The 24,282-nt window shown below is 34.9% G+C and overlaps 2 protein-coding genes across 2 annotated transcripts; one reads left to right on the top strand and one right to left on the bottom strand.

The window, feature by feature from the left end:
* The first annotated feature begins 522 nt into the window (after nt 1–522).
* LOC131842996 (RING finger protein PFF0165c-like) lies at nt 523–13,211 on the top strand. The gene is made up of 8 exons (XM_059191591.1): nt 523–632; nt 3,936–4,228; nt 5,754–6,016; nt 6,857–7,462; nt 8,421–8,894; nt 9,900–10,661; nt 11,037–11,546; nt 12,409–13,211. The coding sequence occupies exons 1-8, from the start codon at nt 550–552 to the stop codon at nt 12,589–12,591; spliced, it is 3,174 nt and encodes a 1,057-aa protein (XP_059047574.1). The 5' UTR covers nt 523–549; the 3' UTR covers nt 12,592–13,211.
* Nucleotides 13,212–16,255: 3,044 nt separating this feature from the next.
* LOC131843008 (protein artemis-like) lies at nt 16,256–21,772 on the bottom strand. Its single transcript, XM_059191599.1, has 3 exons — nt 21,422–21,772; nt 19,307–19,772; nt 16,256–16,984 (listed from the first exon to the last, which is right to left on the bottom strand). Exons 1-3 carry the CDS (start codon nt 21,696–21,698, stop codon nt 16,594–16,596), a joined length of 1,134 nt encoding a protein of 377 aa, XP_059047582.1. The 5' UTR covers nt 21,699–21,772; the 3' UTR covers nt 16,256–16,593.
* Between the last annotated feature and the right edge of the window lie 2,510 nt (nt 21,773–24,282).

The raw sequence follows: 24,282 nt of genomic DNA, 5'->3' as shown, positions 1-24,282 counted from the left end.
AAGGTGAAATATGAGCAAAATGGCTGATATGTACGGCGGTTGATATGACAATGAAAAATGACTTGCAATACTTGATGAAATTATGAGATGAATATGATAATCAGATGATTATGAAATATGATTTATTTATGGGTTTTGAGATGAATGATGGTGATCTGGACGAAGGACCATGAAGAATGTTGGGTAAAAAAGGGAAACTAAGGACCAACCTGGTTCGTGTCGTCCCCGCGTGCAGGTCTTATTTTACGCGTAGCCGTTTCACTTTAAAAACGCACAACACTACGATGAATTTCACTGGATGATGTACTAATCAGATGATTGCGCGAAGATCGCGGCTGATGGTTCCGTTAACGTTGATTCGCGGAGAATATGTTGATTTGCGTGTGCTCGACGCGACGTACAACGAACGACTCATTTTGTTGATGCTACCCCCAGATTTGGTGGATAAAAATAGGAGTAGGATTTAGGGTAGTAACATATTGCAAGTTGGCTAGAAATTAGTAGATTTATATCAACCATACTGGTTTAACGGAGGTTTTGTGTTTATAGATGTTATTTGGAAATTTATGGAAAGTATTAACATCTTTTCTTGTGTTATATGTGACTAGATTAATTAATTTACTTATAATGCGGTAAGTAACTGTATAACACTATGTTTGTTTAATAGTTTGTGTTAATTTTGAGATTACTATATGTTTTATATTAAAGATATAGAAGACTACTTGTTTGTCGCAGTTCTGTCTGCTTTTTTGAGATAATAGATAGCATATGCCTGTTTTCGTTTTGAAATGTATATTTACATCAATCTTTTATTAATATTAGTTCAACGGTTTTATGAAATGATAAGAAACAAACATACAAAATTTCACATTTAGAATACCATTCTGATATACCCATTTTAACAATGCAATCAGTCTTCCAGAGTATAAACAGACGTGTTGACTATTGATAACTCTTGTGAGAGGTGATTCTTCAGTGAGAAGCCTCAGATATTCTTGCTTAAGCCAGTTGTTATTGTAGGTTATACTATTATGATAATGGTTGTGTCTGAGAGAAAGCCCATTGCTAGTCATGTAGACTGAAGACCTCATTTGCTAGCATTGTCCTATGTCAGGCTGATGGATATGAGCAGGTCCCCCTGAAAACTATCATTACAAATTCCTGGTGAATTTGACAAAATGAGCCAACTGATATGACCTCATGCTCATTGTATCATCCTCCACTGGTCTACTATAATTGTTAGCTGCTTTACAATTTAGAAAGTATAATAGTTAATGTAAATTAAAATTAATTTAATACTTAACAACTTTTTGTTCGATTAAATTCATTTAATTATTAAAATAGTTAATTTAAAATAGAAAATAAAGACAAAACAAAAAAAAATAACAATAAAAAAAAGTCGATGGCGGGAATCGAACCTTGAGCGTCCATTTGGTAACTTGATTTGAAATTCCACAGCTTATTTCTTCGAAATTACTAGGCATTTTGAAATAATACTTAGGGTTCGCATACCCTTATCGGATACTACTACTACACGTAGTGCCAGTGTAAACAGTGAATGCAGGCGGGTGAAAAATTTTTATGTTTAACGGCTTTATATATACAACAGTCCAAAAGAGGGTCTTTACAGAAAATGTTGTCCAACTTACATTACATTGTGCCAGGTTGTCGAAGTCTGGTTATTTACGTCTCTTAAGATATGCCATATAATCAGACAGTGTCAGTTGAACAGCATCTTCAGATGTCTCTCTAGTTTGGTTTTATATTTACTAACAAGTTAAAGACTTACTTTTATTTATTTTTGTTACTGTACACCATTATTGTCATATGTTTTATTATATTCTTATTTTGTATTATGTGCGCTGAATATCAAATACTATTGGCCAAAGAATGGTATAATATATTATTTTGACAGCCTCGGTGGTCTAGTGGTTTAGTTTAGTTTAGTACGAGGAATCGAACCCACAACCATCAGATAGTAAAGTGGTGTACACTTTACTATCTGATGGTTGTGGGTTCGATTCCTCGCACGGTACAAACATTTGTTTTCATTATTGTTTGTATCAGTCTGGGTGTTTTCTGTGTATAATATGTATTTATTTACATAAAAAATCTATCCATGTATTCATATCAGTTGTCTAGTACCCATAACACAAGCTCTGCTTAGCTTAGGACTAAATGGCACTGTGGGAATTGTCCTGAGATATTATTATATTATTATTATTATTAATTGACCCAACAGTAGTGCCGCAGATTGCTGTCTGTCATCTGTGATCATAGAGACAATCTATAATTTTATTGTTATATAATACTAGATGTGCCCACAGTTTCACTTGAAATGCACCGCAGTTTCGCATGAAAATTATAACCTATATGTTATTGTGTGTAATCCCCGTTGAATTCAAACGGGTAACTAAATTACGAAAGCCTGAGCCGACACTCGCAATGCTATAGGCTCTACAGCATTGCGAGTGTAGTAGAAATTAACATATGATCTCCCCTGTCCAATTCAAACTAGGGTCGAATTATGAAGCCTAAGCCAAGGTTCAAACCCATACCGGTGATCTAAGACTGAAGACGGTCAGGCGGGAGTTGTCCTTCAGCCGCCATAAGTCCTTCCTTTGGTTTATGCCTTTTCTTTACTGTGTGTTACAAATAAAGTATATTCTATCTATCTATCTTATTCTATACATAATACGCATCCCCTCCGATCAACCCCTCGTCCAGGGGGGGAAAGGGATTGTTAGTAATGTGGATTGATAACCCCATTGCTAGCAATGTAACATTTCAGGTCGACCTCCACGCGGTTCCCCCTGGAAACCATCGTGTTAAATTCCTGGTGAATTCGTCACGATGGGCTAACTGACCTGACCTCATGCTCATTTTATCATCCTCCACTGGTGCCCCGCCAGCGTAAACCGTTAGCGCAGGCGAGTGTACCATTCCATTATCATCCACAAAAAAAAAAAACCCCTCGTCCAATACAAACGGGGATAGAAATTACGACGGCCTGAGCCGAGGTTCGAAACTCTAGCGGTGCCCTCAGGCTAAAGTCGTATCCATAAGTCCGCTCCATAAGTCCTTCCTTTGGTTTGGAGTGCCATCTGCACTCACCCCCTATCGTCCGCTGAAGCTGTAAAGGCCAGCTGCGGACAACAGCATTAGAGTAGTTTGAAAAAATCCTAGCGGTGCCCTCAGGTTAAAGTCAGGCGGGAGTTGTCCTTCAGCCGCCATAAGTCCTTCCTTTGGTTTGGAGTGCCATCTGCACTCGCCCCCTATCGTCCGCTGAAGCTGTAAAGGCCATGATGTGTTATTCTGATCCATAAGCTATATTAATGTAAAATTTAATCAAAATCCGTTCAGTAGTTTTTGCGTGAAAGAGTAACAAACATCCATCCATACTCGTAAACTTTTGTGTTTATAATATTCATAAGATTATTATTATTTACTCCATGTCACAGCTTTGAAGCTGGTGGATATTTGTATTCAAAAGTATATATAATAATATGTATATGTATCGCTCTAGTTGTTTTCTATGTATATTATGTAGATAATATATTTATGAAAAAAACTATGTATTTATAATTGTCTATTACCCATAACACAAGCTCTGCTTACCTTGTGGCACTAAATGGCACTGTGTGAATTGTCCTGAGATATTATTATAATTATATACATAATAGGTATATGTACAAGAGCATTCTGCCTTGAATGACAGGCTTGTTATTTTTCTTAATCCTTCTTTTTATTAATATATTTTACGGCTGTGGATACAAGCCCTTTTTAGCCCAAATTAACAAGTACACTAACTCGAAGTTTTACATTACAAATTACGAATTTTGTCGCGCAATATTAGTAAATTCGCCACATAGGCAAACAATGTTTAAATCGACAATTTATTTATGATAATATCTTGGACTTTTTTTTTCTTGCAGAGAAATGACAGAAAAGAATCTAAATAAGATTAAAACTGAAGAAGATAATACAGATACAAAAGTATATGTTAGTAAAGATATTAAAAGGATGATCGATACAGAAAATAAAAGCAGATTTAAAAGTGAACAGCTCGATGATGTTTATTCAATTAATGGTGAGATCTTTAAAATTAAACATCAAGAAACGAAAAAGTATCAAGAAGTCAATATATACGTCGAAAAATTGGTACCACACTGTTTCGAGATGGCTGAAACAGATGAGTACTGTGTGTCTGCCGATGAGGAATCTGAGGGTATGTTAAATAATTTACATTTAAAATTAAATTTGATAATGGTAGTATAATCTCGATGAGTATTTGATTTTTGTTTGACTATATTATTACTAATAATCCTAGCTCTGTCTGGGACTTCGTTCACGTGGAGTAACCTTGACCAAGTAAAGAAAATATTTTATCATTCTAGCTTAAAAAATGGCAAATTTCCATACAAACTTTCATCCCGTTTTATTTTACACAATTAAGGGTGAAATTTATACAAATGTTGAATGTTATATTTATTTATATTCAAATAACAGCCTATAAAAATATCTATTATTATTACTACTAGCATTAAAAATGATTAAACTTCCATACAAGTTGTCATATCCCCTTTCAACCCCTTACAACTTTTTTTCGCATTTAAAAGCAGCATATGTCCTTTCTAAAAGTCTATCTGTGTACCAAATTTCACCATCAAGCAGTTTATGAAGGAAGCGTCTCGACGCTACTTCGACTCTGGCCAATCCCACCCTAACCCGCTTATAGTCAGTGCGGTCGACTACGCACCGAGGAGTAATATCCGACATAGGCGACAACGTCGCCCGAGGCACGTTCTCATTGACCCCGACGACCCCATAACGGCAGGTAACCTCCCCACGGGTTCACCCGTTCCACCCCAACCACACTTTTACACACACACACGACACCGTCCTCGCCGGCGAAGACGACGACTTCAAACACACATTACCGCGCATACAACCGGGCGCCTGCACGCACCCAGGCGCTCCACACCGGCACCCCCGGGCGCTCCACACCGGCGCCCCCGGGCGCTCCACACCGGCGCCCCCGGGCGCTCCACACCGGCGCCCCCGGGCGCTCCACACCGGCGCCCCCGGGCGCTCCACACCGGCGCCCCCGGGCGCTCCAAACCGGCGCCCCCGGGCGCTCCACACCGGCGCCCCTCCGATCGATCCCCCGTCCAATTCAAACGGGGATCGAAATTACGACGGCCTGAGCCGAGGTTCGAACCCCTAGTGGTGCCCTCAGACTAAAGTCGTATCCGTCAGGCAGGAGTTGGCCTTCAGCCGCTCCATAAGTAATTCCGCGGGTTTGGAGTGCCATCCGCACTCGCCCCCTAACGCCCGGTAAAGCGGTAAAGGCCAGCTACGGCCAACAGCATTAGAGTAGTCCGAAAAAAAAAATCAATTTTCATTTATATCGGTTCGGTAGTTTTGGTATTAAAGCGTATTAGTCAGACAGCCGGACAGTTAGTTTCGCATAATGTTAGTAAGGAAGTAAGTATCATAAATATATATTACCGTCCTTTGTACCGCGAATTACGACTATTATTCCTAATGTGGTAGTCAGACGTATTGGCTGCTTTCAATAAGTGGTGAACGACGACCGGACTTCTTTGGCAGGTAGCTGATGATAATAAGGAGAAACTTAAATACTTTATTTTTAAAAAAAATCTTTTATTTTAGAAAAATAAAGTTAATTTCTACGCGGACGAAGTCGCGGGGTCAGCTAGTTATTTGATAAAAATCGTTATTTATTTCAGATATGTCTACGAGTGATGACGGACTATTAAGTATAACATTACAGAAGGTACCACATGGAGTTATAATTAATTCAGTTGTATATCTGACTGACTATCAATGGAATACCTTGGTCTTCCACGACGTGAACGATACACGCTGCTTCGTTTGTGATGATTCTATCAGTCTTGACGTATGCAACGTGCATATTACAAGTGACTTACATCAGGAGCGACTGAATTCGTGTCAACCATTGGAGAAATTTGATATAAGCGTTATAAGACAGGTATGTTTTTTTTTCAACATACTCGTAAAGTGGATTTAATTTCACCGGTTTTTTATATATAAAGCAACTCATAAAACACACGTGCGTTATAAACCCAAATTCATTACTGTTAGCACATGAAACCTCTTTTTATACAAAAACCAAAAAATAATTGTAATTAAAAATAAGTAAAAACTTCTTTGAGGGAGGCCTATGTCCAGCAGTGGACGTTTTCCGGGCTGCGATGATGATGATGATGATGAAAAACTTCTTTTCTTTCTGTGAACACGTTCTATCATTTATTATTAATTTTAAATGCATTAAACATAGATCACAGTAAGAAACACAAAATAACTTGTAACAAACCCTTTTCGCCCCGTACTTTGATATTGTTTTTTATCAAACTTGCACTGACCGCTGCGCGGGGCCAAACGCTAGGCACTGCGGGAGAGCTGTAATATAAATAAGTATAAATAGTCTCTGTGTTCACGGCACTGACGACGGCTGCACACGGGTTACAAATGTCTTGAAACTCGTGTTGTAACTCGACTCCAGTTGAGTCATCCTCAATATCTGGTGAGTACTGGTCCGTTTGTAGTCGACAATGTTCTGCTCCTTGGTGGCGTAAGGTGTGACCCGTGATCGGTGTAGCAGCACGCAACAGGAAGTAGACTCAGTAGGTGCAACGGCACCCATACCTATGGGTGGGACCATACCATATTGGGACCTCCCAACATCCCTGAACCACTATGACACTTATTAGTGGTTCCGATTGGCTCTCTTGCTCCCTGCCTCTGCTTATCCCATCTGGGATATCAGTAGGAATATATCTCTTATATATTTTATCATTATTATTTTTAGATGACAGATAAATATCATTGCGCAGTTTGCAATGAAGTATTTGACTATGAATTTATACATGACCACCTTGAAAGTAAGACTCACGAAGATAACAGATTGTTCGCTATAAACAAAGTTATTGATACACTAGAAAGCTTGGATATAGAAAATAATAGAAACATAAGTAATGATCGTTATCATTTCGATGCAAACGCATTAAATAATAATCATTATGAATATGATAATGAGAATTGTAAAAGCATTAGTGTTAGCGACGGTGATACAATTAACAGTAACAGTGAGTCAATGAAAGAATATGAAGATAATAATGACTATGTTAATGAAAACGAAAATACTCGTAATTATCTATCTAAAGAGATGTCGTATGCATCGGTTGCAAAGAAGACCGATTTCGTGAACAAAACCAATGGACATAAATGGTTTAAAATACCATTAAATACCTGGCACATGATTTTGGTGTTGAAGAGAAATATATTTTACTGTATGGTGTGCAAACTTAAAGGTTCTATTATAATCAAATCTAGTCATTGTATTGATGTTGATCATATAGAACGGTTAAACAGATGCGAAATATTAAAAAAATACAAAGATTATTTTATCAGACAGGTATGTACATGTCATTTATTTACAACTAATTGTGCCTGCGATTTCCGTTTCCATGACCGCATGTAAAATGGATGAGGAATGACGAATTTCCATACAAGTTTTCATCTTGATATCATCATCTTCTACTTTAAGGGTAATATTATCATTCTTACTGTACCATCTCTCTATATTCTGGTAACATTGACACAGTACGCTAAACATATACAAGAATATGAAACTGATGAGGAGAGACAAACCAGGAGTGCTCTCTGCACAAGGAGACAACATGTTGTGAGTCAGCTGTTACCTACACTGAAGGTGGTGAAGCAGTTCACACTACCAGTCCATACAATTATATAATAAGTTGCCTATAGATTTAAAAAGTTTATTATATACGAATGATTTTAAACGCAAACTAAAGGATTTTTTATTAAAGAAGTGTTATTATACAATTAATGAATTATAATATAAGTGGACATGGACATGACATTTAAATTTATTATTATGAAATTGACATTTTTCCTTATTATACATGTATTTATTTTAGACATATAATGCTTTAATTAAAATTATGATATGTAATAAAATTCAACACAATGTAAATTGTTACGAATGAATTGAAAATGAAAAAAATATTTCAAACGTTGAATGTAATGTTATTTAAAGGAGGTCTAAAACATACTGGAATTGTTGTGACGTTTCTTTCAAAAGTGAAGAAACGGGAATTAGTTCCTTCAAGTTTTATATTTTCCACATACGACGTCTTTTACTAAGCTCTCATCTGTCTCTACATCCAAATTTATTTCAATTATTTCATTGTTTTTGGTAAGAAAATTGAATCTCTCTTACTCAATCACGCTAATATAGTTGTATGAGTTTGGTAAAATTTGATTCACATTTTATTATAGTACTATACGGAACAGCTTTGAGGTTGGATTAAGTAGTTTAAGTATAAAATATTAACTTTTGTAATTTTCAGGTTGACGATAAACAAGTTCACTGTGAACAATGTAATAATCTTCAATATAATTACCTAATTGATGAACATCTGGACAGTCATTCAGGGTCAGATAAATACACCAAAGAAACTAGTAGTAGAAGCAATAATAGAAAAGGCGATGATGCAATAAATGCAAGAAATACAAATAGTCCTGTACAAACAAGTAACAGAATTACAACTAATACATATAACAATACCAACAGTGATAATAATTTCAGTAATACAAATGAGATATACTCAAATATGTATATAAATGTATTAGGTCGAAACATGAACATCAGTTTAATGTGTTTTAATGTCATATTTGAGCATCCAGACCATTACTTTTGCGGATTGTGCCATTTTAAAGAGGATAAAAGCAGAATAATGCTACATATCAAGACTGAAAAACATATAAACTTAATTCATACACACCTATTCTTATATTGTTTTGGAAATCACTTGGTGAGGAATGTAAGTATTCTTGAAAGATTTTTTTATATACTTGGAGTAGCAAACGAGCTGACGGCCTGTACACTTCAATAGCGTAGCGTACATGATACCATGTGAGACATACCTCTTAGTCTGTAATTGCCTTATTTAAAATCAATCTTGCCTTAGAAATAGGTGAAGTAAGATGCTCACAGAGACTGCCTTGTTTATAAAGTCAAAGTTGGACAACTGCTACTATGAGGGGGGAAATGGATTGTTAGTAATGTGGACTGTCGGTCCCATTGCTAGCAATGTACCGTATGTAATGTAATGTATGTGTAATGTCAGGTTGACCTCCACGCGATTCTTCTTGAAAACCATCGTGATAAATTCCTGGTGAATTTGTCACGATGGGCTAACTGACCTGACCTCATGCTCATTTTATCAACCTCCACTAGTGCCCCATATGAGGTTTAGATATTTATTCTCATTAAGAATTACAAATAATTCACTTAAATATGAGAACTAAAAATATAAACTTATGCAAAATTTAATAATTCTGGAGATTTAAAAAAAGGTACATATAATACAGACGGTGGAGTAGCAAAATCTAAATAGCAACTACCCACATAAATAAAAACATTTATTGGTTGGCGTACTGACCGAGCATTGAAGTCCTCAGCGGTACTGGGTTTATATCTATGCATATAAATATATTAATATATTGGAGTGTCTGTTTGTAATATTGAAATAACCCTTTTTTTTTTGTACTACATGCTATGAATATAAATATGTTACATACACCAAAATAACATTTTTTTTACAATTTTTGTCTGTCTGTTCGTTCCCGCTAATCTCTGAAATGGCTGGACTGATTTTAAAGGAACTTTTTTGACAGGTAGCTAGCTATGTAGTAAGGAGTAACTTAGGCTACTATATTTTAGAAAAATAAAGTTAAATTCAGCGCGGACGAAGTTACGGGTACAGCTAGTAATATTATATATTGAATAATGAATGGGAAATGATAAGTTTAGTTTTGATTTACAGATTAGAAACGCTTTCCACTGCGGTCTATGTAATATGCCTATGAGAGAGAACCCTGAAGTGGTAAATAACCATATTTTAGAACCCAATCATATTTCAAAATTATATTTAGCATTAGGATACAATGCACCCTTTCAAATACTACCAACTAACAATCAACCAGCACAGACAAATGCATGTGTACAATTTCAAAATCAAGACGTGAATAAGAAAATAGATGAATATGCCAATACAGGCACAAATAGCAATACAGAGAGGGTAAATGAAATTGCATTGGGAGGAAGCGAACCGAAATTTGCAGCAAACGAAATTAAATTGAACGTAGACGAACCGAAATTGGGAGAAAACAAAATTAAATTAGTAGATAACGAAATTAAATTGGTAGAAAACGAAATTAAATTGGGAGAAAATAAAATAAAATCGAGTCAAAAGGAAATTAAATTAGAAGAAGATGAAATTAAATTGGTATCAAATGAGATACGATTGGATGATCAATTTGACGTGAAAAACGGTAGTGACGACTCCATTGTAGCGCCTTTTGATACCGAAGCGAAATTGTTTGTACTATTGGATAAATATTATAAAATCACTCTGACATCATACAACTCTATGGTTGCAACGGGCAGCGGTTCGAGATATTGCTTTATTTGTAATGTGGAGGTTGAGCCCGATGATTTTAAAAAACACATAGCTCGACGTGATCACGAGAAAAACATGCAGAAATATAAATTTCTGGATAAATATAAGAATAACTTAATTCGACAGGTAGGTATTAGATATATATATCTCAGAACAATTCTCACAGCCCCATCTAGTTCCAAATTAAGCAGAGCTCGTGTTATAAGACAACTGATATAAATACATAGATACACTTATTTTACAAGCATACATAAAATGTTTAAAAAACACCTAGATAGCATCGGCAAACAATCATACTCACGAATATACTTATTATTAACTGCTATATGTTACTTTATCTCGCTAAGCTGTGTATTTCGCGCGGTTCCTTCTTGAAGTCATTGTTGATAATTTCACGTTGGGCTAACTGACGTAGTTAAGCCCATCCTATCATCTCCTACTGGTAGTCTAGCGCCTACCGTAATTGATTACAGAAAACTAATTATATTTATATATTTTCAGACCTACCTGGCCTACCACTGTGCTATATGCAATGTTATTATATACCATTCTGATTTATCGGCACATTTTGAATGGGATCCTCATAAGCAACTTGTAAAACAAAATAGCGCAATCTCGAGAAAACAACGCAAAAACCAAATTAAAGCTGGCCTCTCAGTACATAAACTTGAAACACTTTCTGTGTTTCAAGTTTATGTACTGAGAAAGGAAAGGAAAATTGTTAAAGAAAAACAAATCAAAACCCGTTTGACAGCTGTTATCGTAGACAATGTTGAGTTAAGAAGAATAAAATATGCCGTTAAGTTGAATAAAATGGTCATTGTGAATGGTAATATTTTAGAAGTTATGTGGGAGGCTTGGAATGGTATAGTAGCTGGGACGACTAGTCACAAATGTATAATATGTCAGGATATTGAAATAGACGTAGATACCCATGTTGAAACGCAGACACATGTGGATAATATTAATAAAAGTATAATAGAAAAGTATATTCCTAATTTGATTAGAGAGGTAGGTTACAACTATTATTACTAGTACTAATTACTAACTACTATCTAATTCTAGCCGATACCAGAAAGGACCTAGCGGATTCAAATTAGTTAGCTATTACATATACCATATATTTGACTGCAGTTCAAATATAATAATAAAAATATCTCAGGACAACTCATACAGCGACATCTAGTCCCAAGTTAAGCAGAACTTGTGTTATAGGTACATTGGCCAACTCGGCGAACTTTGTACCGCATCAGAGTTAAATATTGTGTCGACTCCCATATCGAATTTTTATCGCATCTTATTTGATAGATACGAACAGTTTGTATGGAAAAATAAAATTGGTGTTTTTATTATTTCTTTACATTTTATCACCTTAAAATATTTGAAGAATATCAAGAAAGGTTTTTTCTTGGACTTCTACAAATATTTTAAAACAAAAATTTTTGCCATTTCGGTCTAAACATTCGCGATATTTAGTAAGACTAACAAACGTTCATTGATTGTTATTTGTATATATTATGGAAATATTTTAATGTTTCTTGTTAATAGTTCAAATTTCATGTTTTAATATTTTACCTTTTTTAACCTATATATTTTACTTTTAAATGTGACATCACGAATTTAGAAACCACCTCTCAATCTTTGTCACACGTCACGCTTTGTCGACCCCCCTTTGTCACCCGTCACACTTTGTCGACCCCCCTTTGTCACACGTCAATCTTTATCAACCCCCCTTTGTCACTTCCCCCCACTTTATTGTGTGCGGAGGACCTATAACGTGTAACGTTAATATATGAATAATAAAAAGAGTTAATAAAAGCTTTTACTAACAAACTTTTCGTGTTAATGCATTTTAATTATTTTTTTATTACAGATAAATTATGAAATATTGAACTGTGTTACTTGTAACAATGAAATGGTTAACAAAGAAGAAACAATTGCAAATCACTTAACCAGCAAGAGGCACGGAAAAAAATATAAGAAATTATTAGACAAGAGTTCAAATGTGAACACCTACGAGAACTGTGATATTGATGTTTTAAATTTAGTAAGTTAGAATTACTAAGTTACAAAATGAGGTTCATATTTGACAAGTGTATTTAGTTTTAAAATAACTTCATTATTCGATATATTTGACTTTGAAATGTGTCATCATGAAATTTAGAACGACCTATCAAACCCTTGTCACACTTTGTTGTTGAGGGATGTATAACGTGTGACATAATATTTAGGATAGGACTAGTGTTGCCACCTTTTTTTGTGCAGTTAAAGCACATTGGTTATTATAGGTAAGAAAAAAGTACATAGTAACAAAATAAAGTACAATTTATTTTTCTTTATTATTATACTTAAAATAATATTTTTTATTGCTTTTTGCAGTTTGTATCAAATTAGTATCTCTCATATTTTATTATATCACTTTACTTTTATTTATTATATATTTAAATTAAAATAAATAATGAATATGTCATTTACTAACAGATGGTCGTGGGTTCGATTCCTGGCACGGTACAAATTTGTATTCATGAGTATGATTGTTTGTATCGGTCTGGGTGTTTTCTATGTATAATATGTATTTATTTTAAAAAAAATGTATCCATATATTTATATCAGTTGTCTAGTACCCATAACACAAGCTCTGCTTAGCTTGGGACTAGATAGCGCTGTGCGAATTGTCCTGAGATATTATAATAATAATAATAATAATATTTATATGAATATTCAGACAACCTGGGAAATAGAAGCATTGAGTAAGGGGAAGGTAGGTGGCAGTTAGATAATATATGAATACTAAATATACATACATACAAATACCATTAATATACACACATATTATTATTATATTTATATGAATATTCAGTCAGCACCAATCGATAAATTTCGTTTAATGAAAAGATACATACGACTAAACTTTTCAAAACCCCAAAGATATCAAATCATGCGAAATAAAGTATTTTTATTCACAGAAAGTATAGAGTAACAGTAACCTGAAATAACGTACAATATTTCATTATAAAGTACAGGTGGCAACCCTAGATAGGCCTCCCCTTTCTCTAACAAACTTTTCGTGTGAATACATTTTATTATTATTATTTGTAAACCTATAAATACAGTATTATGTTGAGATTAAAATCTGTCAATACTCACTTAATGACAGGTTCCTGATCATATACTGGAATGTTCTATAGCGGAGAGGTATAAAACAGATGTTTGCTTAATGGTGTATAATGACAAAGATTATGACACATATAAAGAAATATACAGTTTTACCTGTAATTAATTTAATAATTAATCTGCTGCATTTATTAGCATAAGGTTTAACATATTATATTATTTTTGGCTATTTGCCAAAACATATATTATTCTTATCATAAATATATTTAATTTGTTAGAATCTGTACATATCATTACATAAAACAAGGTCGCTTGTGCTGTTTAAATCTTTAAAACTATACAACGGATTTTGAAGCTATTTTTTTAATAGATAGAGTGATTCAAGAGGAAGATTTATATGTATAATACATGTACACAGACGAGGCCGGGGCGAGTAGCTAGTGTAGTATAAAATGAAGTCGATTCCACTGGCTGTTTGCCTAGATCTTTTAAACTACGCAACGGATTTTAATGCAGTTTTCAGCAATAGGTAGAGTGATTCAAGAGGTAGATTTACATGTATAACATGTACCCGGACGGACCCGGACGAAGCCGGGGCGAAGGGTAAGTAGTGGTATTATAAATCTTACCTTCGCTCCAATATTGTAGTATTGTAATAATAATATACAGAGCGCCGTCCAGTCCCAAGATAAGCACGGCTTGTGTTATGGGTACTAGACAACTGATATAAATATTAGCAATCTGTATCTCTCTGTGTTTTTATTATTGAAAAACTTTGAGGTCCTAAAGGTACTATAAACCAAACACTTTACTTGTGTCTATATATATGGTTTATTGCTTGTTTTCAAATACAGGTACACTTAGGTCGATAGAACCGTAAAAAACATTCTCGAACATTCCACGATTGCATACAAGTCGATAGAACCGTAAAAAACATTCTCGAACATTGCACGATTGCATACAAAACATGACAACACCTCACTGATTTTGCACAAAACGAAACGATGGCGCGTTTTACTTTTATGACAGCGCCATCTAGTGACAATTGTGAGAATTAAATTTACCTTATATTTCTAACATTATTATTATTCATTTTAATTCGGATTACATCCATATTGTGTTAGTAAAAACTTATAAGACTATGTTAGTAATTTATAATATATAGATACAGAGATACATTTAGTTCATATATCTGTGTCCACCTCCAGAAGCACTGGGTCCACAATGCAACGATATCCAGTGCCTTCCGGAGCGGACAATCAGGTATACTCGCAACAGTTGTTAGGATTTGTGATTTGTGCTCCACCGAATTCTAGACTTAGATTTATTGATATAATGTATTCGTTATACATAATTTTAAAAAGAATTATTAGCAATTTTTTATTTTTATAGACTTAATGTATTTTTTAAACATAATTTGAAAAAAAAGAAAAAAATAATCTACTCTCTTCTATATAAATACACTTGTAATGTGCGAAATTTTATACCCAACATGAATAATATTTATATTTGATTTGATGTATTACTACTGTGATTTCAACGTGTGATCTTTGAAATTCATTATTTTAGAATAAAAAATATATGAATTCTAATGTAATTAAGTTTAATAAATTATATAAAATTCAAAAGAGAATTTTCATTATGCACCTTGTTTTTTTTTTATTTATTTTTATACAATACATAAGGTTATGTTATGTCGTAGTTTGGTCGCTGAACAGTTAATATTACTAGTCGAAGTCTGTTCGGCGAACAGTCCACACTACGAGTCGAAGTGTGTTCGGCGAACAGTCCACACTACGAGTCGATGTCTGTTCGTCGAATAGTCCACACTACGAGTCGAGTATGTTCGCCGAACAGTCAACACGAGTCGATGTCTGTTCGTCGAATAGTCCACACTACCAGTCGAGTATGTTCGCCGAACAGTCAACACTACGAGTCGAAGTCTTTTCGCCGAACAGTGAATACTATGAGCCATAGTCTGGTCCCAAATAGTCAACACTAGACTTCCTAGCTATATCCAAACTATTGCTTGCCTGGTGATGTCTCGTTTAGAAGCGAAACGTATGATGCAATATGAGTGTAGATTCAATAACAATTTGATCACTAATAGAGAAGGTCGTAATCGTAACGCTTCCAGTAGCGGTGGTCAGGTTTCCGCACTAAATATTTGTAGTCTCACACATGCTAATGGTAGCGGAATGAAACAAAATAATACAAATCGTAATAACAGTTATATATTCATTAACATTTTAAATGCTTTTTATATCACAATGCATGTACCTATATAAAATGTAAATTCTAAATAATGACTCACTTTTTTATACTCTTTTTATACAAATCCTACTATTGATAATAGAATAGAATAAAAAATCATTAAATAGATATAAATTTATGTTATTTTGTTTTAATAACAATATAATTTATTATGTATTAATGTTTGCGTATTTAATATATTATTGTAATGGATCAGATGAATAGATGATGTGGATGAAAATTACGAGGATCCGGGACACGAGACCGTGGATACTTAGGATGAGTGGATTCATAATATTTTCCAATTGATATCTACCTATTATATGTATATACATATATATAATAATTGTGATGTAATAAATGTTATTCTATTCTATTCTATATATTACTAGTTGTTCCCGCGACTTCCTCCGCGTGGAAATTAACTTTATTTTCTAAAATAAAAGCAGCCTTAGTTAGTCCTTATTACATTAGCTACTTACCAAAAAACGTCCCGTAAAATCTGTCCAGCCATTTCAAAGATTAGGAACAAACAGACCGACAAAAATTGTAAATGTACCGTATTTATATTCATATGCATGTAGTAAAAGACGGTTATTTCAATATTACAAACAGATACTCCAATTTTATTTATATGTATAGAGTATAGATTAGTATATTAATTAACATTTTGGTTTATATCAAGGGAATATCACCTTCTAAATCTTTTTCTGGGCGGAAACGTGAAATCACTTACATTCTCTTTAATAACTAAAGCCTTTTCACATCCCATATAAGGGTTCGGGAAACCAACAACTTTCTTTGGGGCAAAATAACTAATGAAATACACTAACTCATTCCGACTGCAGTGAGTTGAAAAACATACATTTAGTCTTTTATCTCGCTCGCACATTTCAAAGGGTGCATCCTCTGATGTGTAATTCTTCCATGTCATAGCAGAAAGCCGAACAAACAAGTAATTGGCTTCAGTGTTTGTCTTTACACAGTTTGCGTGGGAATGCCGCGGCCATTTGTTGTAGCAGACGTGTATTCTAGTGTTTGTTGCATCATTTGTAACTCCAATCACTTTATCTGGCATTTTCCTGAAAGAAAACGGTGAAGTAGAAGTAACTATGTTTGAATCAAATTATCTTCATTCATGTATAATACACTCTAATTATATATGATAGCGCAAATTCAATACAATGACTATTTTCATTGTTAATTGATTAATTTAATTATATTCGGCCTATATTGATCAAATCACTTATTTAATATTTAACATAATAAAGTATTAAAGGATTATTATAAATATTGTAAATAGCGCCATCTAGTACTTATAGACCGAATTAAGTTGTTTATCATACGATGACTATTACACTCGCTTCATTCCCTACTACACGGACTTCGGTCTATAAATACGGAGGTCGGTAGTTGAATAGTCCTCTTTCGTTGGGTGAGCCGCGGCATTCAGTCGACGAGCGCAGAGCGTGCCGGTTGTGTTTTGGATATTGAAGTGAATTGTATTAGAAATGGGTTAATCCCGGTCTTAGTTGGGCCTGGAGGGAAACTGCAAGTAGTGAAGGTGAGTGTTAATGCATTCTAAAAGGGCCTTTTAAACCTACACCCGTGTCACAAGTCACGGGCGCTACTTGGGGTTTCCCTTGCGGTAGCCGGCTTCAAAGCCTCAGTCGTCATCATTATAGTAGATCTTACAATCGTCACGATGATTCGTCTTGTACCAATACCCGCTCTTACATATATCTATTACACTCTAATATGTCAAATCTACCGTCAGTCTGGAATGCTTTCGAGATGAGAACTGACAAGAAACTCAGCTTGTATTCTTTTCAAATATGGTTGTACATGTTTACAGTAATACAGATTCATTTTTAAATTCAAATTTGGGAGAATAGAGATACCATCAGAATATGATATAGCAATATGTCAAAGGCAAATAGTCTAATCCAGAGGTTCCCAAACTTTTTTGTGTAGTAGGCCCCTTGCCATATTCTTCGGTTTTGGGTAGACCCCCATTCTTATCTGGTTTTGATTATTTGTAAATAATTAATTCTATTAAAGTTTAGTGTTAAAAACATAAAGTAAAAACAACAAGATGACCGCTGTTGTAGACATCTTGCAGTTTGTCATAGACCCTTGGGGGTCTATATAGACCACTTTGGGAATCACTGGTCTAATCAGTGTTCATTCTGAGCTTTAACCTAATCCTAAGCTATACTAATATTATAAAATCAATATTCTAATAGACTTGCTATTAAGTAAAAACAATATGTACATCATGACTAGAACCGACCTGGATACTGCTGATTGAACAAAACACACGGCAAACTTAGGCAAATTCTGCAGTTTTGGCAAGCTGAAGAGGAAACGCTACTACACATCCTATGTGGTTGTAGCTTTTTTTTTCGGACTACTCTAATGGTGTTGGCCGCAGCTGGCCCTTACAGTCTCACCGGATGTTAGGGGCAAGTGCAGACGGCACTCCAAACCCGCGAAAGGACTTATGAAGCGGCTGAAGGCCAGCTCCTGCCTGATGAATACGACTTTAGTCTGAGGCCACCACTAGGGGTTTGAACCTCGGCTCAGGCCGTCGTAATTTCGATCCCCGTTTGAATTGGATGGGGGATCGATAGGAGGGGCGCCGGTGTGGAGCGCCCGGGCGCGTGCAGGCGCCCGGTTGATTGCGCGATATGGTGTGTTGGGGGTCGTCGTCTTCGCCAGCGAGGACGGTGTCGTGTGTATGTGTAGAAGTGTGGTCGGGGTGGAACGGGTGGGCCCGTGGGGAGAGTGACTGCCGTTATGGGGCCGTCGGGGTCAGTGTGGTTGTAGCCTACTCATGCATAAACGAAAAATCTCCTATAGAAAGTATACACGAGGAGGAGAGAGGAGATAAAAACCATCGGTCCTAAGGCAGGCAAATCGTTCTATCTTCACCCACTAAAAGAGAAACACGAAAAAACTTTTCAAACTCGTATTGTTTTTGAAAATTTTTTTTCGTATTTCTTTTTTTTAAACCTTAACATACAAACTCATAAATCTTACATATTTATAATATTAGTATAAAAGTTTAGATTTCAGAATAATTGTTTCATCATCTGCTTCTTCCTTATCCCATTTATTTCGGGCATAATATGTTTTTCTCTTCCATTTATCCCTGTTCGCAGTCATACCGTTATTTACTCCTTCTTGCCATATCATCTTTCACAATCTGTTTTTTGGCCTTCCTCTGCCCTTATAACCATCCACATTCAAAAGAATTGTTTGCTTATAATTAAATTCTAGATATAAAATTCGTCACACTAGGGGACTTGATAATGTGACAAGCTGTGACAAGAATGAAGATGGTAATAAATATGACTCATGTGACATAATTTAGGGATCACCCTTCATCCTCAAAGTCTTACCTGTACAATTTCCAAATACTGTCACCTACATACACCTTTACCTGCAGTTTCTTATATATATCATTAAACACCTTCTCGTATCCATACTTGGCTGATATACTTAGAGCAATCTGATTATTCCTATCTTTGTTCAACCAATCTTTTATTTCTTTAATAAGGTAATCAATTGCATCTTTTCTTTTCATGAAATCATCATAGTTTTTGTTATAAAATGTTGTGTCTATATACATTGCATCAACTCCTATTGGTTCAGTACGATCAGAGGGCTTATGAAATTCTCTGTACTTCTTGACATCATTTAGCGATATTCTGAAGTCCCCTGTGTATAGAATTGTTTTTCTTGTAGTTTGGAATAGAAACATGATGGAACCCAAGCAGTGACCTGCTGGTACAGCGGTTACAGTGATGATGCATTCTTCTAAGTTTTCCTCAGGCACTGCACGGAGTTCCACCACTGTTGGTTCACCTGGAATTGCAGAATTTACAAGTATTTATTATCTTATTAATTTTATAAACACAGCAGTTTGTGAGTATGGATGGATGTTTGTTGCTGTTTCATTCACGATTTTGATGAAATGTAAAGTTTCATATATAAATACTTATATTCGTATAAGTTAGTAATATCACTTATATATCAAAATAACATATAGGTTATGATTTTCATTGGGGTGAAACAAAAATAACCCTGTAATAAATAACCCTGGACAATTAACACAGCGCCATCTAGTTCCATGGTAAGCGGAGAATAACAGAGCTTGTTTTATGGTTACTAAACACCTGATGTAAATACTCAGATTTTTTTTTGTAAATACATTGATTAAGTATATACTGAGAAAACGCATGAATACAAATGTTTTACTGTGTGAAGAACCTGTTACCATCAGAAGTAAATTGGTGTGCTAAACAGCTAGACCATTGAGATCATCAATGTGGGCTAATAAATTCATTGCTAACAATGTACCATGTCCAGATGACCAACATCCAAGCGGTTCTGGAAACCATGTTAAATTCCTGACTATTTTACAATAATTTTTTTTATGTATGATAATGATGCACCCACCTGTGCTATTGGTTTATGCTGGCGAGGCACCAGTTTTTTTATTGATGATACTCCACACGGTTCCCCCTGGAAACCACCGTGATAAATTCTTGGTGAATTTGTCACGATGGGCTAACTGACCCGACCTCATGCTCATCTTATCATCCTCCATTGGTGCCCCAGCAGCGTAAACCATTAGCGCAGGGGGGTGCACCATTTCATTATCATATAAAAAAAAACACATTGGTTTCCAGGGGGGATGATGTGGAGGTCGACCTAATATGATAAATTATTACTATGGGGCTACTTTTCCCCATTACTAACAATTCCTTCCCCCTATGCTGTAATGATTAGGTAATTGACCTGACTTAGTGCTCACCTTATACTGCCCTGCCCACAGTTAAACCGTTAACGGAGGCGGGCTTACCTGTCCATTATTATCCTTAAAAAACTCACCGTTATGTTCATCCGGGCAAAGCTGGGCATGACATTAGTATTACAATAGTAGTACAACAATAGTACAACATAACTAAAGGGGAAGGGAACTGTTAGTAATGTGGAGTAATAACCCATTGCTAGCAACACATCATTGTCATATTTTTTTTAAAGTTCACCTCAATTGAGGACTCACAAAACTGTGTCGTCGTGCTCAACGTAAAGGTACCAGTTCAGGTTTCGTTTCACACACTAAGAAAAGGAAAGGAACTCCAAAATTACGTTCCTTAGACTATGCTGAATGTCATGGCTATATCAAAGGTGTAGTTATTAAACTCCACACAGTAAATTCTAACTGACGTGACTTCATGCTTGCTTTATTATGTCCCACTAGTCCCGCCAGTGTAAACTTTTAACGCAGGTGGCTGCATCATTCCATTATTGTTAGTGTCTTATGCGTGCCTACCGATTCTACGTACAAAGTCCTCTCTTCATGGTTATCTGTAGGAAATTGCTAATGGCGATAAGACCGCCATTTGTTAATACTTTACCATTTACTGTTTTTCTTATGTTTCATCTGTGAACACTATACAGAGTTTACTATTATCATTGTTATTATAATCTATAAAAAAACAACATACCTAATGACAGAACCTTCAAATAAGATTTCAGTTTATTATTTTCATGTTCCACTATATGCGCGGATGCATCCGACATATAAATATATGTATTCTTATTTCCCTCCAAAAAATCTAATAATTCCTCCTTGTATAAACCTTCTGTGTGGTCTGTATGACAGTGGCTTAGGAAATAAGCTCTTTTATTGATAATATTAAAGTTATCCACATATATTCCTGGTATTTCATCTATTTTTCCGCTGAAACTAGATCTATCGTTCGTAATATTTTTTGAGCACATTGTAGTAGAGAAATTAGGTATTCTTAAATATAATTATTTCATAGCAAAAAATAAATATAATACATACTATAAAGTGTATTTATAAACATCTGTTAAGTTTCTTTTTTTATTATACTGTTTATGACTTAGGAAAGGCAAGGGAATTGTACCCATACAGCCATATGCTAACTTTCTGTTAAGTGTTAGTGTCAAATGTGAAGTTTTTAAATAACTTCTATTTTTATTTAATAAATAAATACAAGATCTGAAATATGTTTAGTGTATCAAGATGAACATATTGTTTACTCCCTAAATTTTGTTAAAAATCTCTCAAAATTCAAGTTTTAAAGAGATATGCTCTAAAAAATTTGTGGTACTTGAATAGATTATATAAATTGATAATTTCGTATTATTATTATTAATCAATATTATTGTTGTTCTTATATTTTTTTAGCTTGCTTCTAACAGAGGTCAGAACATAAGACTACGGGGTAAGGACAAACAAAAAACGGTTGTAGAACACACTCCAATAAAAAGGACATCAATTGACTATAAAATCTAAACTTTGGTAATATTACAAACTACCATAATAGTGGTCGGGTTGTTTAGATTTTAATTTATATTCCGTATATTAATATTAATTTTACCATAGAATTTAGATAGTACCTACAATCTTATCACTCACCTGATCGGGATATGAGCTGGAGTTGTGATATGAATATATTATAACTGGCCACTGATAAAACGAACATTACTACTAAATAAAAAAAAGTAAAAACAAAAGGTACGCCGTTTTTTGTTATGACATGTTGTTCTCTGTTTTTTTACAATTAAATAATTAATTGTACCTACATATATATATATATATATATATATATGGAACAGTTTTGGAAATTAGTGCCCTAGTGTTTTCTGCTGTATAAAATATTTCGCGAGTGACGTATTATTATATTCCGTAATAGACTGTCTCCGTTTTCCCGCCATCCCGACGTTTTGCTTGGATTCTGTGTGCTCATTTTTCTTTAGATTCCGCAGTTCTCTGGATAGTATTACAGGTCAGTGGGTACCGTTAATTTATTTATTGGTATTTTAAAGGTACAATTATTATTTAAAAGAGCAACACGCAAGTTTCTTGCTCGTTCTTCTTATAATGAGACATCTTTCCAAATGAGCGGTAGATTTAAAAAAATGATAACTATGTATTCAAAATTGAGTTTATTTGAATAAATGATTTTCTATTTTATTTTATACTGTTGCCGCTTAGGCAGAGTCTATATATGTTTTAAAGAAGAATTAATCAGCTCGGGAGAATATAAGGAGTTTCGTAGCGTTGTCATATTTAACATGTTGAAGACCGCATCAAAAAATCTTATTACTCACATAGGGACGGGCATTTTTATTGTTAACTAGCTGTACCCGCGACTTCGCGTGGAATTTAATTTTATTTTTCTAAAATAAAAGTGGTCTCAGTTTCTCCTTATCACATATAGTACTTATTTATTTTATATTATACTAGCTGTCCCGGCAAACGTTATTTTGCCTAAAATAAATAAAAAATTAGGGGTGGACTAACATTTAGGGGGATATAAACTAGATGTTGGCGGATTCTCAGACCTACTCAATACGCTCACAAAATTTCATGAGAATCGGTCGAGCCGTTTCGGAGGAGTATGGGAACGAAAACTGTAACACGAGAATTTTATATATAAGATTATATTTTATTTTATATATGTTATATTCACATATATTAAAATTTATGTAAAAATGTTATTTTGGTGTATGTAACGTATTTATATTCATATGCATGTAATGAAAAACGGTTATTTCAATATTACAAACAGACACCAATTTAATTTATATATATAGATTACGTATATTAGTACAATAATTTGAGGTAGACATTATTGAACCCTAGATTTATTTCAATTAAAGTGCCCACTGCTGATCGCCCTATCCCACGGTCCACGTGTAAATTTACTTTCGTTGCGGAGTGTCCCACCGGTGGGCGTGCGGTCTTTAACTTGTTAAATAATGCTATTCTGTCGATATGATAACGGCAATAGAATTTTAGGTAATTAAAACCTAAGTAAGGAGGACCTAAAATAAGGAGGACTTTGACTAGTTTTTTTTTAGAAAAATTGTTGTGCGTCATTCCTAACAAAAACTTAATTACATTTTTGTAAGTCATCGTGTACGAACATTGTACGAGAATCGCGTATGTATCCAAGCGTTTACGGCTTCCAACTATTAATAATATTCCTTATCTACATACGTACCTTCATTATTATCATGTATGCGTTGGTCTGTCCTGTTAAAATCTCCAGGCAACCTAAGTGAGGATCCATACACAAAGTCTACTGGTGTTACGGAACTATCGCTTTTGCATACGTTACGTAAACCTTTTTTTTTTTTTTTTTAACGTGTGGAAAAATCTTCAAAAGACCGTCACCCCGCCGGAGGGATGGCGAGGTGGTGTGTGGGACTTGTACCCACTAAAAAACCACACGGTGTACCTACGAGCGCCTATGCCGGAGCCAGGGGATTCGCAGGTGCATTCTACCCCAGCTCCGACGGCGACGGCCCGCCCTGTAGATGTTGTAGGGCA

Source organism: Achroia grisella, unplaced genomic scaffold, assembly GCF_030625045.1.
Source record: "Achroia grisella isolate CSIRO2021 unplaced genomic scaffold, CSIRO_AGI_Agris_v1 utg2716, whole genome shotgun sequence".
NCBI classification, from domain to species: Eukaryota; Metazoa; Arthropoda; class Insecta; order Lepidoptera; family Pyralidae; genus Achroia; species Achroia grisella.
The sequence above is the reverse complement of the archived record's forward strand: the minus strand, read 5'-3'. Positions and strand labels throughout refer to the sequence as shown.